Raw genomic sequence first — 15,488 nt, forward strand, 5'->3', positions numbered from 1 at the left:
CTTGCGTTTGTAGGATGTTCCGCAGGTACAAAAAAAAAACACTTTGGAGTAGCCTCCTCTTTGCAGTCTACTTTGGTGATGAAAAAGATGAAATAAGCTTATATTTGGCAACACCATTTTCACCACTGTCGACGGATATTTTGGACAAATCTGTATTTCCTTTACTATCTATGGTCTAAGGTATTTACTCAGTTCTATAAGCTTGAATACCTAACAGTGACAGCGACATCAGTTTCCTCCGAACGTTTATTTTCGAAGGCAGGCAATGCAATACAGTGTCAAAGATGTGAAACCGAATTTTCGGGGGAGAGTACGAAATGTAAGAAAGAGGTAAAAATAATAACACATACAACATAGATTTGAATCCACTGAAGGTAATCATTTTATTGCGATATCCTGCTTCCTAGACCCAATATTCAAAAACATTATTTCAAGATGACAGAGCATTTGCTAAGACAGATTTCTAGATAATTGAAATAAAACTATAACTTTGGTTAATTTAATGCTTGATTAGATTAATTTTTTTTTTTAAATCTATGGAATAATATGTGTATATATATATATATATATATATATATATATATATATATATATATATATATATATATATAGAGAGAGAGAGAGAGAGAGAGAGAGAGAGAGAGTATCGATACTTTTCTTTTGATATCTTCATACCACGATACTTTTCTTCCGTTACAATCGATAGACTAAGTTATCGATACTTATTAGTTGATACTCTGTTCTCCCACCCGCCCACAAACTGGGTGTGTTCCGTTTAGTAATAATAATATTGATCAAAGGAATCTATTTCAAATTATTTTCAGACTACTTTAAAAATATATTTCATCAAAAAAGGAATAGCAGCAACTAACCAATAATAATTTTAATCATAACGGAGCCTTCGAATTTGAATACAATAATTGTTTTCTTTTAAAAAATTTGTTTATTTGACCATTGTATAACGGAATACAGCTTTTCGAACACTGCGTAATTTGAAATCATCAACTTTGAACGTCATAGAGATTCTAGGCCGGTTGAAAGAAGTAATGTAAACAAACAACAAGTCTTCGAAATATCAACAAATAAGTAAATTTCAAAATAGAACACTGATGGCGTTGGATAAGTTTGATGAAATTCTTAATAACATTTGTAAAGAAGTTGTGTGTATAGAAACATTCCTTGACGCTGTTTTCGGATACTTATGCAGACGGTAGGTGTAAATATATTTTTATTGTTAATAGAATTGATTGTTACGCATGCAATTGGGCTTTTACCCGGTGGCAAGGAGTCCCCCTATTTTCACTCACTTCCCCCCTCCCTTTTTTAAATTCTCCTCAGATCCTTTGCATCTTTCACCCTTACCATCTCTTCATCCAATCCATTTCACTCCTGTCTTATCAAGAAAAGCTTTCCTACCCCTTTCTGTTCACCTCCTTTAAACCCACCCCTGTTGATCCTAGTCTTATACAGGCTTATACAGTCGGACTAACCTTTCCACTCTTAAGAGAAATTTCTTTGCTGAAGGGCTGGGGTACAATTTTTGAGCGTTAGGAAATTCTTATCGCATGAGGGGATTAGTTAGGTAAGTGGTGGGGGAACGTTATAAATGATATGGCATACTTGCACGTTTGCACACTTTCATATTTGCTTATATTTGTTTAATCTGAAACCTCAGCCAAAGAGAATTATGTTTCCGATACCTAATAATGTAATAAGCAAGAAGTTTCGCTTCTGTCACGCATGGACTCCACACCAACATTTTTTTTTTTTTTTTTAGTGTGAGTTTAAGAAATTTGTTTTACTTATCTCATGATAAGTACCATTTTTAATTTTTCAATATATTTACTACTGCCTAATTGATTTAAAGGAAAAAGTTTCATATCACATATTAATGTTTATACGTTGATCCTGATGGCATGCTATGTTAATTACATGATCATTTGGTTTTAATTTCGTAATTTTAAAAATTCTGGACATAATCAAAATTGTGATTTAACAAAGAATTGTGATATTGTATTATGATATCAAATAAAAATCTGAAAATGCATTTTTTTTTAATTGCCTAACTTTGTTTTGTACTTTGTTGTTTTTGTTGTGTCCAGGATCTTTTGACGTACTAAATTAAAGCTGCAAGCATCATGTATTGCAGGATCATACCATCAGGATGAAGGGATAGGTGTTACAGTACAGTCACTGATTTCAAATGAGTGCTATTTTATCTTATTTCAAATAATTAACGAGGACAGCAGGTAAATGCAACGCTTGCGCTCCTGTAAGCAGTTTTGCAGATGGAGCATGGGCGTCACAAGGATATATTTTTTGGGGAGGACTTAAATTGATTTAGTTGCTGAGGAATATCCATCACCTGAAAAAAAAAGGTGGTTTTTAGGCATTTTTCTTTCCTAAATATTCTAATTATAGTTGGTTGCAATGGATGGCCGCGCACTTGATCGGATCGGATCGGCTCGACTCGTCTCGGCTTTCTGCTATCGGCGCGCTTCGGTATCGGACCTGATTTTGAATTTACTCGAAGATCGAATTAAAAAAGTGCTCACATTACCACGATTGGACTAAATGCACCATGCGCAACATATGGGTTATATCGCAGAAATCATATTTTTAATATAACTACGAAACTAAATATATTATTGGAGGGGACGAAATTGAAGACTTATTATTGGGGGGGGGGGGACATGTCCCCCCCCCCCTCCAAGGTTGCGACGCCTATGGATGGAGTGTTGGCAAAATGAATAGGGAGCACCCCCCAAGAACGACCATTGGTTCGTGTCGGTGTCTGCCTCTCGTCCCGCCTGTGCTAGATCGAGGTGCAGTAGTGGCACGTGCCGTGCGACTGTTGCAGCACGGACTTCTTCAGCGTCAGCGAGGCCGTAGGCGCGGGCGAGGCGAGGGAAGTGACGCTGAAGGCACTGGAGAAGTGGCAGCAGCTCGCCAGGGAGCGCGACAAACACGAGGAAGAACTTCGTGAGAGGTGAGGCGCTGAGTACGCAAATAAATACGCCCAATTGCTAGAGACCTGTAAAATTCGCGGATTCATTACGCGATAGGATCGAGTCCGAATACTCTCGACATTGTTTTGCTTTAGTGATTGGGCCACAGTACATCTGAAGGACTCTGGGGCCAATGAAAAATCTTTAACAGAAGAATTAGCAAAATCACGATCATCCCAGTCAACAGGTGTTACGAGTCGGTAACCAATCAGCAGATGTAATTTGCACGAGTCTATCCTTTACGGATTTGAAATCGCTAATTTTACAGGTATCTACCAATGTCATGTAAACGAGAATAAACAAAAATTTGCGCAGTAGTCATAACTTAATATAAAAAAATTAAATGTAAAAATTTAAAATTAAAAATTTGACAAAATGAAACAAAATTACAAAGCTGAAGCAAATAGGCAGTAGGAAGCTCCTCATTGCTACGGCTTCACGTTCATGTAGCGAGGGTTGAGGGTTCGATCCCAAAACTAGAGATGTTGATTTTCCTGGAAAAGTATTTGCAGGAAAACTTCCTGCAGAACTGAAGAATAATGTTCCGAGTTGTACTTTCACGGAAACACGCAAATATTATCGACAGAACCAAACGAAACTTAGGTACTTTTTGTATTTCCTTACCGCTTAATTGACTCGCTTAACATTTGAGAGTTGGCTACCTAATCTTTACCAAAAATAAAATCTTATTTGAACAGTGTCTACTAATCTGCAGAAAATATATAATTGCATGATGTACTTATGTCAACCTAACTTAAATTAGTATATAAATCCACGTTGGTAATAGGGGAAAAAAAAGGAAAATTTTCTAGAATTATCGGGATGTAAGGCTTGTAATGTTAGCAAGCCGGGGAGTATTACTCGCCATGTGCGTGAGACAGACTGTAGCCGGCGGTGGGATGTCGCTGGAAACAGCTCCGTGATGGCAGGCCTTCTCCCCCAGGTTGCAGAGCGACGGCGTGGCGCCGGCGGCCGCGAGCGAGGTCGAGGTGCCGTCCGACGAGGCAGCCGGCGAGGCGAGGTGAGTGTGTTCCTGGGCCCACACCTGCACCCTGGCCGTGTTCCCGGTGCACGGCGGCACACGGCCCGTCCCTCGTTTTCCGTTGCCCAAATCCTGCGCATGCGCAGAGCTCACTCGCACACCGAGAATAATAGGGCCACATCTCAAAAAAACTCTAAATTTTACAGGAGAGTGAATAATTGAAAGTTTATTCTTAGCCTCAGCAATCAGGAAGTGCATAATGTCGGCACTGTTTCTATGGCGCAAGTCAAAATATGGCCATGGTGTATTCCAACCCACCCTCAGCTGTACGAATAATAAGGCCGCATGTCAACATGTGGCTGTATTATTCTGATTTCTGTTTTACAAATTTAAAATGTAATAAGGACATATCTCATTTCAGGTGAATATTTATTGTACTACATATATGGCCTTGTTATACCGAATAGATATAGCCATAGACATTACAAATATACAAAAATGTAGAAAATTTTTTTTTTGAGTTGTGGCCCTATTATTCTCGGTGTGTCTTTTTCATTTATTTCATTCCTGTGGCAAACCCGTTTCTGGCGCCGTTGACTCTGGTATGTAGTCATTTTTGTGATCATCGGGTAAACGTACCAAATGTGTTGGCGTGCCGAATGAAACTTTATGACATTCGAAACTATCCTGCAGTATTTTTTTTTGAACGCTTTAATGGCCATAACAAGAAAGTATTTGCAATTTTGAAAGTATTTTAGAATGCTAGAAAGGTGGTTTTGTTTTTGGCTGCGATCTCTAGTATTTTTGGCCGTGAGAGTGTAGGGATGGTTGCGAAACTCCTGCTGGAACGCGTTGAAACCAGTTTGTAGCCTTGTGCAGGGCATCGTTTATTAAAACAGCAGCCGATTTTTTGCTTTACTGGGATTCGGTTTGAACACGTTGTGGAATTGCGGTTGTGTCCAGACGGGGCGTCGCTGCCCGAAGTCTTGGAATACCACGCCCGCATCTACAGCTCGATCTCACTCACCGCGGTGTTCGTTTCTGTTGATCAGGAGCTGTTCCTGCGGATCTTGCTCGACATCTTTCTCGAGTGTTACTGGGTGTCCACATTCTGGGAAGTCAGGGAAGTTGGAACTGGCCAGTGAAAGTTTGAGAATTTATTGGCGATCCTGGAAAAGTCACGGAACTTCCCCAGTGGCAGTAACTTGAAGGGAAAATGACATGCTGCATTCTACCGTCACCCAGATGGTTTTAGTGCGTTAGTCACACACACTACGTAATGACATATGCTGGTTTGTGTTTGAACTGGGCCAGTTATAGGGATGGTGGAGGCTGGATTGTCACGAGAAGTCAAAGGAAAGTAAGGGTAATTTTATTACAGATACATTTGGATACCGTGTACTACCACTTAAATTAATACTTATTTGCCTCTCTAATGACTGTCGAATCAACAAAATATAAAGTTAAAATTAATAGTACTACACACAATTAGAAAATCGTTACTTTAGTGAAATTATGATGTTTTAAATAACTAAATTAATGATTAGAAAATGAAGTCATGGTAAACCTAATAAAAATTCTGATGAATTGCAATTCAATAAAATAGTAACAAATCCTTCAGTGCACCAATTTCCATGAATTGTCATGGAGGTGTTACTGAAATGCATTGTGTCACTAATTCTAATTTTTTCTTTATTTATTTTTCATCTATGATGTTGGTACATTTTACAAACATATCGACTTGCTTTTAATGGTTGCTTATTGAAAATCATTTTATTTATATAGCTCAGTCAAAATCACACTACTGTGATTGATTATTTTATCAAGAATTATTTTGTCTTAATATTTGTTTAGCTATACATTTTATTTATTTATTTATAAATTGTGACATGTCTACCCATAGTGTAATGCCAAAGTGGTAGACAATATACATAAAGACACACTATCTCAAATTTTTTTTTTTAATTTATAGATATGGATTACATAAAACCAAAAAAATAGAGAAAAATTTATAACAAATAAAACAAGAAATAATAAATTAAATCAAGCAGATGATTAAGAAAATATGAAATATACTTCATTACAGTATAATACTTTCTTTTTACTTTTACAAATCTAACAACTATGAAGATAATTGCTGGACAGTACACAAGTAATAACGAAAAGTTAGCATGAAGTTTTGTGTAAAATTTAAAATTTTGTTTATTAATTAATATCTAAAGTATATTATTGTTAGTAGGTACATAATGAACAAACATTGACTTTGTTTTCAAATATGTAAAAAATACTATAAATTTTGTTAAAATTATTTACTAATCTGTATAAAATAAATACAATTAATTTTACTAATATAACACAAGAGAGGATGATAGCGTTTATTAACTTTGTATTTACTTCAATGAAAATACTGTATTTCTAGCAATCCTTACAAACTTTCAAAAAATTTTCCTTCTTATTCTTAAACATCCTATATATTGTCACTTAAGAAACAACACCGCCTAAATAGTGTGTGTATATATATATATATATATTTTTTTTTTTTTTTAATTTTATTTTTGTTTCTCCATGGAAACTTCTCACGAAGTGAATTTGGCAAAAACCCAACGTAATGCGCTGCTATGGTCTTGTTTTCTAACATCGGCTATTCATTCAGCTCCAGCACAATGCTTGAAGATGTTAAGCTCTCCTGGAAAATTTACTTTTTGTTGCACAGGCGGTGTTGTTTCTTAAGTGACCATGTACAGACGTAAAATGGTACCGACGACACTGATGCAACCTCTGTCGGAAAGGAAACTGACGGAACAACGAAATGTGAGCGAGCCCGAGTCCGCTGCGACGTGCCGTCGCGAGGGGTGAGCAGCCGTCGCTGCGTGTGGCTCTGTCGCAGGAGCCGGGCGGAGGGGCCCAAGGCGTCGCCCCCGGCCAGCTGTCCCCCGGAGACGCCCAGCGCTGCCCCCGTCGCCCCGTCCCCACCCGGCGAGGATGATCGCAGGTTCTGTCTCCTGCTCTGAAGTCTGCATGGTCTTTTTGCACTACAATTTTCACGCAAATTTTTTTGGAACTTATACCACAGGCTTCCTTTAAAACTTTTTGAAAACTGTTAAATAATTCAAGAACCCTTAAAACAGCGTAAAATTAACAAGGTGTGTTCAAAAGTGCTTGATTGTACTGTATATTAATGCGATACTTCACGCTAGAGTGACTATTAAGTAAAAACAATTTTCATGTTTTTTTTTTAAGTCTTATGTAGGTAATAATTTATTTCCAAACATTTTATGTTATGCAACTACGTCATCAATCATTTTAGTTTTAATACAGTTTCTTGGACAGGCACAGTCGCAGTTTTGTACTATTTTTTTTTTCATGGCAAAAATTTATAAATTCCAAATAAGAAAAAAAAAATTGAAAACATAAACCCACAGAACACAACCGTAAGTCAGCTGATGCTGAACAGTTAAACCCAACGATGCACGTAACAAGTATTTTTGGACAATATGGTGACGACAGCTATCGGACGGCACAAGAATTCCGTGGAAGGAATTTACTCGTGGAAAAAAAAAAATAACAGCAGCACGTACGAATACGGTGGCTAGCGACTAGACGGTTCGAACAATGACGGTGAATGCGGACAGACAGTAAAACCTGGACGACACAGCACATGCAGTAACACGACGACGACGGCAGAGATGACACCACAGCAGGCCTCCTGCCGCCTGCTGCCGTCGCCAGGCACATAGCGGACTTACGGGGGGGGGTGTTCCCCGGTGCAGGTACTATGCGGCGGACAGCAAGTGCTACAACGGCGCGGTGAGGGACACGTACAGCTGGGCGCAGAGCATCACGGACGTGGACATCGTGGTAAGACTGCCGTGTCGCCTCGTGCCCTCTGAACGTGCGTGCCGATGACCTTTGTTTCCTCGGGTACGAGCGGCTCAATTAACCGCACATGCAGTACACTCCCGATTATCCGCAAAATTAAGTGGCAGGGCCACCGCGGATAGTGGAAATCGCGGATGATCCGCAAAAGAGCCGAAAATGGGAAACAAAAAAAGAAAACATAAATTTCAACTTAAAAATTTAAAAAATTTATGTATAGTAAAAGTTACAACTAACAGTAAAAAAATTTTAAATTAACATACAATACGTTTCAGTAATGTAAACATAAAAGTGCTCGGTACTTGCTTCGTAACAAGGATACAGTACTGTACGTACTTAGAGACTTCATTAAACACTGCGCGAGTTCCGAGAAGGCCTGTGGCGTTTCACTGTACACTGCACACAATACACTCATCAGTAGAGTTCAGATTTGCTCACTTGTAATGAAATACAGATTTACATATGTTCTGTATTTTTTTGTAGCATGCGCGGATAATAGGGAGTTTACTGTACCTTGCTTCAGTACTGAAAACTTTTGTCTCACACACCATCATGGTTATATCATTTTCCAGTTCTTACTTCTATATTAAAGCAGCAACATCATGATAGCCCTCGTATAATTTTTATTGAGTTATGAATTTAAAAAAAAATTAAACTCGTGAATAACGGGTGATTGAACATGTAAATGTGAGCTAGTTAGGGAAGTGTGTGTAGCCAGGGTGTCCACAGTTAGTACTTTCCCACTAGATCTAGTACTTTTATAAGTTTTTTTAGTAGTCTAGTACATTTGCGCTCAGATCTAGTACTATTTTTTCTTTAATATAATAACATTACAGTAAATCCAATAGGTTTCATTATCAAGCGTAATTATTTTTAAAAAACTATGTAATGTGTGTGTGTGGTGTGATATTTAAGCTAGAACATTGCAATGTCATAATTACTTCCTGAATTGTTAAAAACAATAAAAAATTATAATTTAGTACTTTTTTTTTCTTTCAAAATTTGATCAACACTTTTTTTGCAATATCGAGATAAATGTAATATAACCCGATTAGGTTCATAAACACTTATTCAGAGCTTCTGAAAAAAAAAAAACATGACCATGAATCGAATGATAATACACCATGTTATGTGGACAAAGGGAGGGGGAAAAACAGCCAAACTTTAAATGAATGACTCCCCTGTAAACTTTTGCAATTTTCGTTGGTACGCCCTTTCGGTATGATGCCCTCGAAATCTAGTACTTTTTTTCCTCCGCCTAAGTTGGTGGGAAGTTATTTTTTTTTCCCTCGTGGCCGCCCCGTGTGTGTGCCCGGGGCGGATGTCGCTTCACCGCGGGCAACGTGGGGGCAGGTCCCGGTGCCGCGCGGCGTCACCAAGGGCCGGCAGGTGCGCGTGACGGCGACGGCCGCCAGCCTCGAGGTGTGCGCGCTGCACGGCGGCGAGTGGCGCGCTCTGGCGGCCGGGGAACTGCGCTGGAAGGTGCGCCCTGCGCAGACGCTCTGGAGCCTCGAGCCGGGCGCCCAGGTGCAGGTGAGAGACGAGACCGCCGCTCCCCCCCGTCGAGTCCTCGCTCCCGCCTCCTCCGGCGAGACACACTCCCTCCCGCATTCCGGAGAGCCGGCCCCCCGCGGACGGTCCCCGGGCGGTCCTGGGCTCCGGACGTGTGCGCAGACTGTAAGCTGTAGGGATGGTCGACATTCTTTCAGAGAGTTGTATGAAAGGTCAATTATTTGATGGAAAATCAGTCGGGGGAAATTTGTGTCGAGTGCGCCTCTTAACTTAGATTTAGAACAAAAATACGTCAAGTTGGGCCCAGGTGACACCTGCACGGCCACCCGGGGGAAACCCCTGGGCACGGACGTGCGAGATGCGAGGACACGCGTTGATGGTGCAGGGGAACACAGCGCCTCCGTAACGTCTCCTGAAAGTCCTGGAAAGTCCTTAGATTTCACAGAGAGAATCCTCGGAAACACCTTAATATGGACTGATGGCGTTCCAGGAACGGATAAACACTGGGATTGTCATGTTCTTTTGTTTCCAACTTGGAAGCATAATCAGTACAATTATAGAATCTCGGGCCGCATGATTAGAAGTTACACATAAAAAAAAAATGTTTTGAATTATTTTGCGTGTTTTATGATAGCGCCTTTAAAATTAAAATGAGCATTTATACTGCCTTACTTTGAACTTACGAAGTAAATGTAATTATGTAGTGATCAGATTGAAGGCAAAATTTCTGAGATTTACAGAGATAATTTTGAACAGTAGAAGTTTATCTTAAAGAAAGGGAACTGAAACTAACCAACAAAATTGTCAGGGATAACCTGGAAATGTGAGGGAATTTCAAGATCCTGAGACGTTGGCGACACGGGGGGTATAGCACACCTGGCCCGCCTCCAGTGCTCGTGCAGGAGCGAGGGGGGCCAGGGCCAGGGGGCGGTATCGCAGCGGGGCCCACCTGCGCAGGTGCACCTGGAGAAGCTGGAGGAGCGCTGGTGGGACGCGCTGCTGGCCTCGGAGCCCCGCATCGACATGGCGGCCATCGACGCGTCGCGCCCCGTCGAGGACCTGGGCCAGGACGTGGAGATGAAGCTGCAGGAGGCCGTGTGGAACCAGCGGCGCCGGCAGGAGGGGCTGCCCACCTCGGACCAGCTGGTACCTTCCCGCCTTGCTACCCGCCTTGCTGCCCGCCTCGCTGCCCGCCTCGCTACCCGCCTGGCAAAAACGCATGTTTTCAGAGTAATTTTAAGGCGTAAAACAACCGGTACAGATTCTTGAAAGTACTTAAGGGACTTGCTTTACACCTTTATCTTCATTTCTCCGTAATATAATATTAAGGTCACCCCTGAAATTTCACAGTAATTCTGTGATGGCGAGAAGACTGCGCGCCAGTCCAGAGGAGACACCGCGCTAGAAGCACCGGCCAGTCCCGCCTCGCCGACACACATACACCCCTGACGAGGCGGGCCCCTCAAGCTCGATCCATCCCGCTACAACTTGCTTGTCGAGGCGGGCGCCCCGGAATGATCGGACTTGTCTGTGTTGCGCAGGCCCACGCCAGGATCCTGAAGGAGGCCTGGGACAAGGAGGGGTCTCCCTTCGCGGGCACGCCCTACGACCCGTCCGTGCTGTCATGCGGGCCCGGCAAGTAGCCGTGCGCTGCACGCCGCCGGACCGAATGTTGAGGCAGCGTCTTTTAACCTTATTTATTGAAGTGACGTTTCTTCAAATTTTTTTGTAAAGGAAAAAAGGACAAAGTAAAATCACTGCTTTTGTTTTGTGTTTTTATTTATTGTTAAACATTATATTGTAAATATTTAAAAAAAAAGCAGATCTACATTGCGTGATGCGTGATACTGATGTACAGTACAGAGTAAATTATGTTGGCAATCTTGTTTTATGAACTGTAAAAATGTTTTTTTTTATTGTGTTAATAATTTTATGCCTTTTTGAATGTGGGATTGAAAACTTTAATTGTACCTTGTAGGTCTCGCAAACACCCAAGCATTTAAAATTATTCACTAAGGGACCAAGAAAATATCCTGAAAATCACGAGCGACACAGAATTTTTTTTTTTTTCCGTTTGATGATGAAGGAACTAGGGTTAAGAGAGCGGGGATGTCTTTTAGAACCATTTGGCCCGTGGTTTGCTTTCCATTTCTTCCCGTTTGTTGGTGTGGGAGTTGGATTGTTTAGGGTTTGTTATGATTGCTAGGGGGGAAGACACATCTCCCCAGCTCCCCACCTGTGTACGCCCAGCTGCAAACAGCAGGCAAGTGAAGTGCAGTACTAGCCAGAGATGTGTGACATCTGACATCCGTAACAAGCAAATTCACGTATTCTCACTTTCCAAATACTAAACATATAATACAGAACTCAGACACGAAATTTAACGTAGAATTCTTTAAATCAATGCCAAGCGTGATAAATGTGTGTCTGTACACACACATACACACATATTGTGTTTTCAACTTTTCAACTCGCTTTCTTGTTGCGAATCGCACGTAGTTTCTGCACTCAACTATCAAACCCTTCTATTTGCAGAGCGAAAGGTGAAATTTTATAATGAAACTTCTTTGATAAAAGCGAAAAAGACTTGGAAAAAATTACCAAATCCAGCTTTGGACATGATTTTTTGACAGGGAATTTTATCAATATACTGAACAACTTGTTAAAATTCATTAAACAGTACTACAAAGCTTTTGCCATCTGCCACAGAATGGCAGCATTGCTGTTAGACATTTCTGTTCCCTGCGATGTACGTTCCATTCTCGAAATCACTTCTACCAAATGCTGTATCTGAGAGCTAAGATGTTACACATCAAAAAATTGTGTAAGCAAATCATAATTTTTAAAGTGTAGAAAAGCAAATTTACTCAATTTATTATGTAGTAATTGTTTTTAATTTTCAGTGGTAATTATTTAGTCTACAACATTAAGCTATTCTAGCTTAAATTTTTGTTTTTTGACATCTTAAGTAATAATTGAACTATTGTTTTATCTGATATTTTTTAAGTACATGCTTAAGTTTGAAAATTTTTACATGCCCTACAGTACCTAGTAATAAAATATTTAAAAAAAAATTAAACTAATTTCAAACGTCAGCTGTATGTCATTTTTTTTCCTTCTTCTTCACACTACAGATTCAATTTTAGTTAGAGGAATTTATTCAGAGCAGGTAGGAGAATGGAACAGCCACTGACACTGAGAATTAAAAAAAATGTACAGAGTAATAATGATGCTCTGGTTTTGAGTTTATTAGGGGTAGGAAGTATGTAAGAAAATGTGGGGGCATTTGGAACACTTCCCTGATGCTTTCCCTACGCTGATGCCCGCCCGTGGGGCCTGTACCACCTCCATCCCCCCTGTCCGCATTGATGCTCCTGGCTACACCCGGTGAGCTGAGCTCGATTGAAAAACCACAATTAAAAAAAACACTCAAAATACCCAAGTGGGATCTGTTTACGAAAAGCATTTAAGAATATGCTCATGAGTAGTTGAAATCGGTGTTTCGTTTCTAAATTGCATTTTTAGAAGAGTGAAAATGGCTGAAATGAGTCTCTTCAGAATTATTTTGAGGCAGGTAACATCCGACACAGATGCTTGAAGGCACTCGAGGGACTTGCAATAGGCTAGCACGAGGCTAGAAATTCATTTCAATGCATTCGAGAATAAGTTTGGCAACCATGATGCATTTGCTATGCCAAAAATACCGCAGATAGCAGCATTATCGCACGAAATAAAATGTGGTAATTTTAATTTTCTCGAGTACGTTAAAGTGCAATTATTGGTTTTTCTGACCTTTAAAATTTAGAAAATGTATACCAAGAGAGATTACTAATATAAAGTTTTGTTTGGCATACGCTTGGCTTAGTACATCCCCTTATGATGACAAAAATGACTAATACGAGTTAATGGCACTAGATGCAGATGCGGTTTAGTCATCTGGAAGGAATCAACGAAAAAGTGAGCTCTGCACACATGAGTAATTTGGGCAACAGACAGGACACCAAAACACGGTCCTTAAAAATAAGGGACTGGCTGTGTCCCGTAGTGCACTGGGAATATGGTTAGGGTACAGGTGTAGTTCTTTCACACCTAAACCCTTATTTTTGTTTCTTGGAATACAAGCCTTATTAATCTTTTTAAACTCTGTGGCCATCCCTACAGGACCAATTCCAGATGTGGTCGCTCAAAATAAACATTCTCGTGCACTCGTGCGCAGTGAGTCACATTCCTAGACTCTTGTGTTGAAACCAAATCTCTCTGATCGTATAGGCTGCTACATTTCAACGACGCAACGAACACGTCCGTGCATGCATTGCGATGAAAAAAGTTCAAAGTGTCGAATGGACCATGCTGCCCACTGTCGACCTCTAATTATGTATTACCTGCCAAGAGTATGGGCTGAAATTATAAAGGACATTCGAAAGACAACCAACCTTCCTCCAGCGAAATCGATGTTTTTCCTGATTATAGAGCTCTTCCGGACGTCGGTTGACTGCAGGCGGAAAAGCGATCTCCACCCATACGCTGGATGAGGTCTGGCGGCTTGCCAGCGGTCCTCCGCCCTCAAGTTTGTGAAAATGGCGAGAGATATTGATGAATTTAGGTGGCATATTGACGAAATGATTGAATTTTATGATGGACTGGAAGAGCGTAGACGTGTGCGGCTACCGAAAAGGTACATTCGGGACATGGCAGATCCATTTGATTTGTACAGAGAGACAGAATTTCAGAAGTGGTATCGCTTTTCGAAAGATGTAAGTGGTGTTTTGTACCCGTATGTCCAAAATAAGGGAAAAACCAGACCGCAGAGGCCTGCCAGTTCCTGTGCTTATGAAGTTGTTAATCACGTTACGTTTTTACGCAACAGGCAGCTTTCAGGTAATTGGTTGTATATATAACCTACAAATGCAAACCAACCTAACCAAACAGTTTTGTTTTACCAAGAGCTGGAGCATTCATCTCACTTTAAAATGGTACTGTTTCCCACTTTCCCCTTCATCACTCATTAATATTATCCTGATTCCAGTGAGCCCCTTCAACTCTCTTTAATATGATAATGAATTTTATAAAATGTACTGGTTAAATGAAACCCTTCCTCTCTCTTATATATTAAATTGGTTCCAATGAACCCCTTCTACTCTCTTTAAAGTGGTCCTGTTTCCAAAGAACCCCTTCACTTCTCTTTGAATTGGCCCTGTTTCCAAAAACCCCTACACCTCTCTTTAATATAGTCATGTTTCCAAAAAAACCCTTTCACACTTTTTTATATTGTCTTGGTTCCAAAGAACCCCTTCACCTCTCATTTAATGGTCTCGATTCCCGCTAACCCCTTCCACACTTATATTGTCCTGGTTCCAACGATCCCCCTTCATCATTATTTAAAATGGTCTTGATTCCCGCTAATCCCTTCATTTCTCTTTATAATGGTCTTGATTCCCGCTAACCCCTTCCTCAAACTTATATACTGAACTGGTTCCAAAGAACCCCTTTACCTCTCTTTAAATTAGTCATGTTTCCAAAAAACACCTTTCTCACTCATTTATATTGTCCTGGTTCCAAAGAACCCTTTCACTTCTAATTAAATGGTCTCGATTCCCACTAACTCCTTCCTCTCTCTTTTATATTGTACTGGTTTCAATGAACCCTTTCATCACTCATTTAATGAGGGGTGGCTTCCGCCAGCGGGGTGTGGTACTGGTGGTTGTAGGGACAGGTCTTTACTTCGCAGGAGGTACGACGTCAGCTTGCAATAAGCAAACAGGAAAAATACATTCGTCTAGTTGAAAAATTATGAGGGTCATTTTATATATATCATTCAAAAGTTTGGGAATTTTGTACTTTTTGTATGGACTTCTCAGTTTGTGCCTTTGTGATTTTCCTCCCAGTTTCAACACACAGGTACATGATACCCAGTAAACCAGAAATTTAAATTGGTAACCGTAAACACTTTTAGAAATAATGATTTAAGACACTGACATTTATCTAAAAGATTGTTTGTTTTTATTTTTAAAAAACGTTCCATAACATGTCTTAGTTACTATTTATTAATTCCCATCAGTAGTTAAAAATTCTTAAAAAATATCTTTTCATACTTTTATATTTTATTTCCC

General features: G+C 40.2%; 1 protein-coding gene across 2 annotated transcripts; it reads left to right on the forward strand.

Moving 5' to 3' along the window:
* The first annotated feature begins 966 nt into the window (after positions 1-966).
* Positions 967-12,473, forward strand: LOC134541149 (nudC domain-containing protein 3). 2 transcript variants are annotated; one of them, XM_063384362.1, is made up of 8 exons: positions 967-1,210; positions 2,861-2,989; positions 3,952-4,029; positions 6,878-6,982; positions 7,761-7,848; positions 9,220-9,399; positions 10,336-10,524; positions 10,920-12,473. In XM_063384362.1, the coding sequence occupies exons 1-8, from the start codon at positions 1,110-1,112 to the stop codon at positions 11,019-11,021; spliced, it is 972 nt and encodes a 323-aa protein (XP_063240432.1). In that variant the 5' UTR covers positions 967-1,109; the 3' UTR covers positions 11,022-12,473. The 2 variants fall into 2 exon arrangements, with proteins under 2 accessions (XP_063240432.1, XP_063240433.1); XM_063384363.1 differs by lacking the exons at positions 967-1,210; positions 2,861-2,989 and adding an exon at positions 5,043-5,350 and having other exon boundaries at positions 6,780-6,982.
* The last annotated feature ends 3,015 nt before the right edge of the window (positions 12,474-15,488 follow it).

Source organism: Bacillus rossius, chromosome 18 (assembly GCF_032445375.1).
Source record: "Bacillus rossius redtenbacheri isolate Brsri chromosome 18, Brsri_v3, whole genome shotgun sequence".
Taxonomy (NCBI): Eukaryota; Metazoa; Arthropoda; class Insecta; order Phasmatodea; family Bacillidae; genus Bacillus; species Bacillus rossius.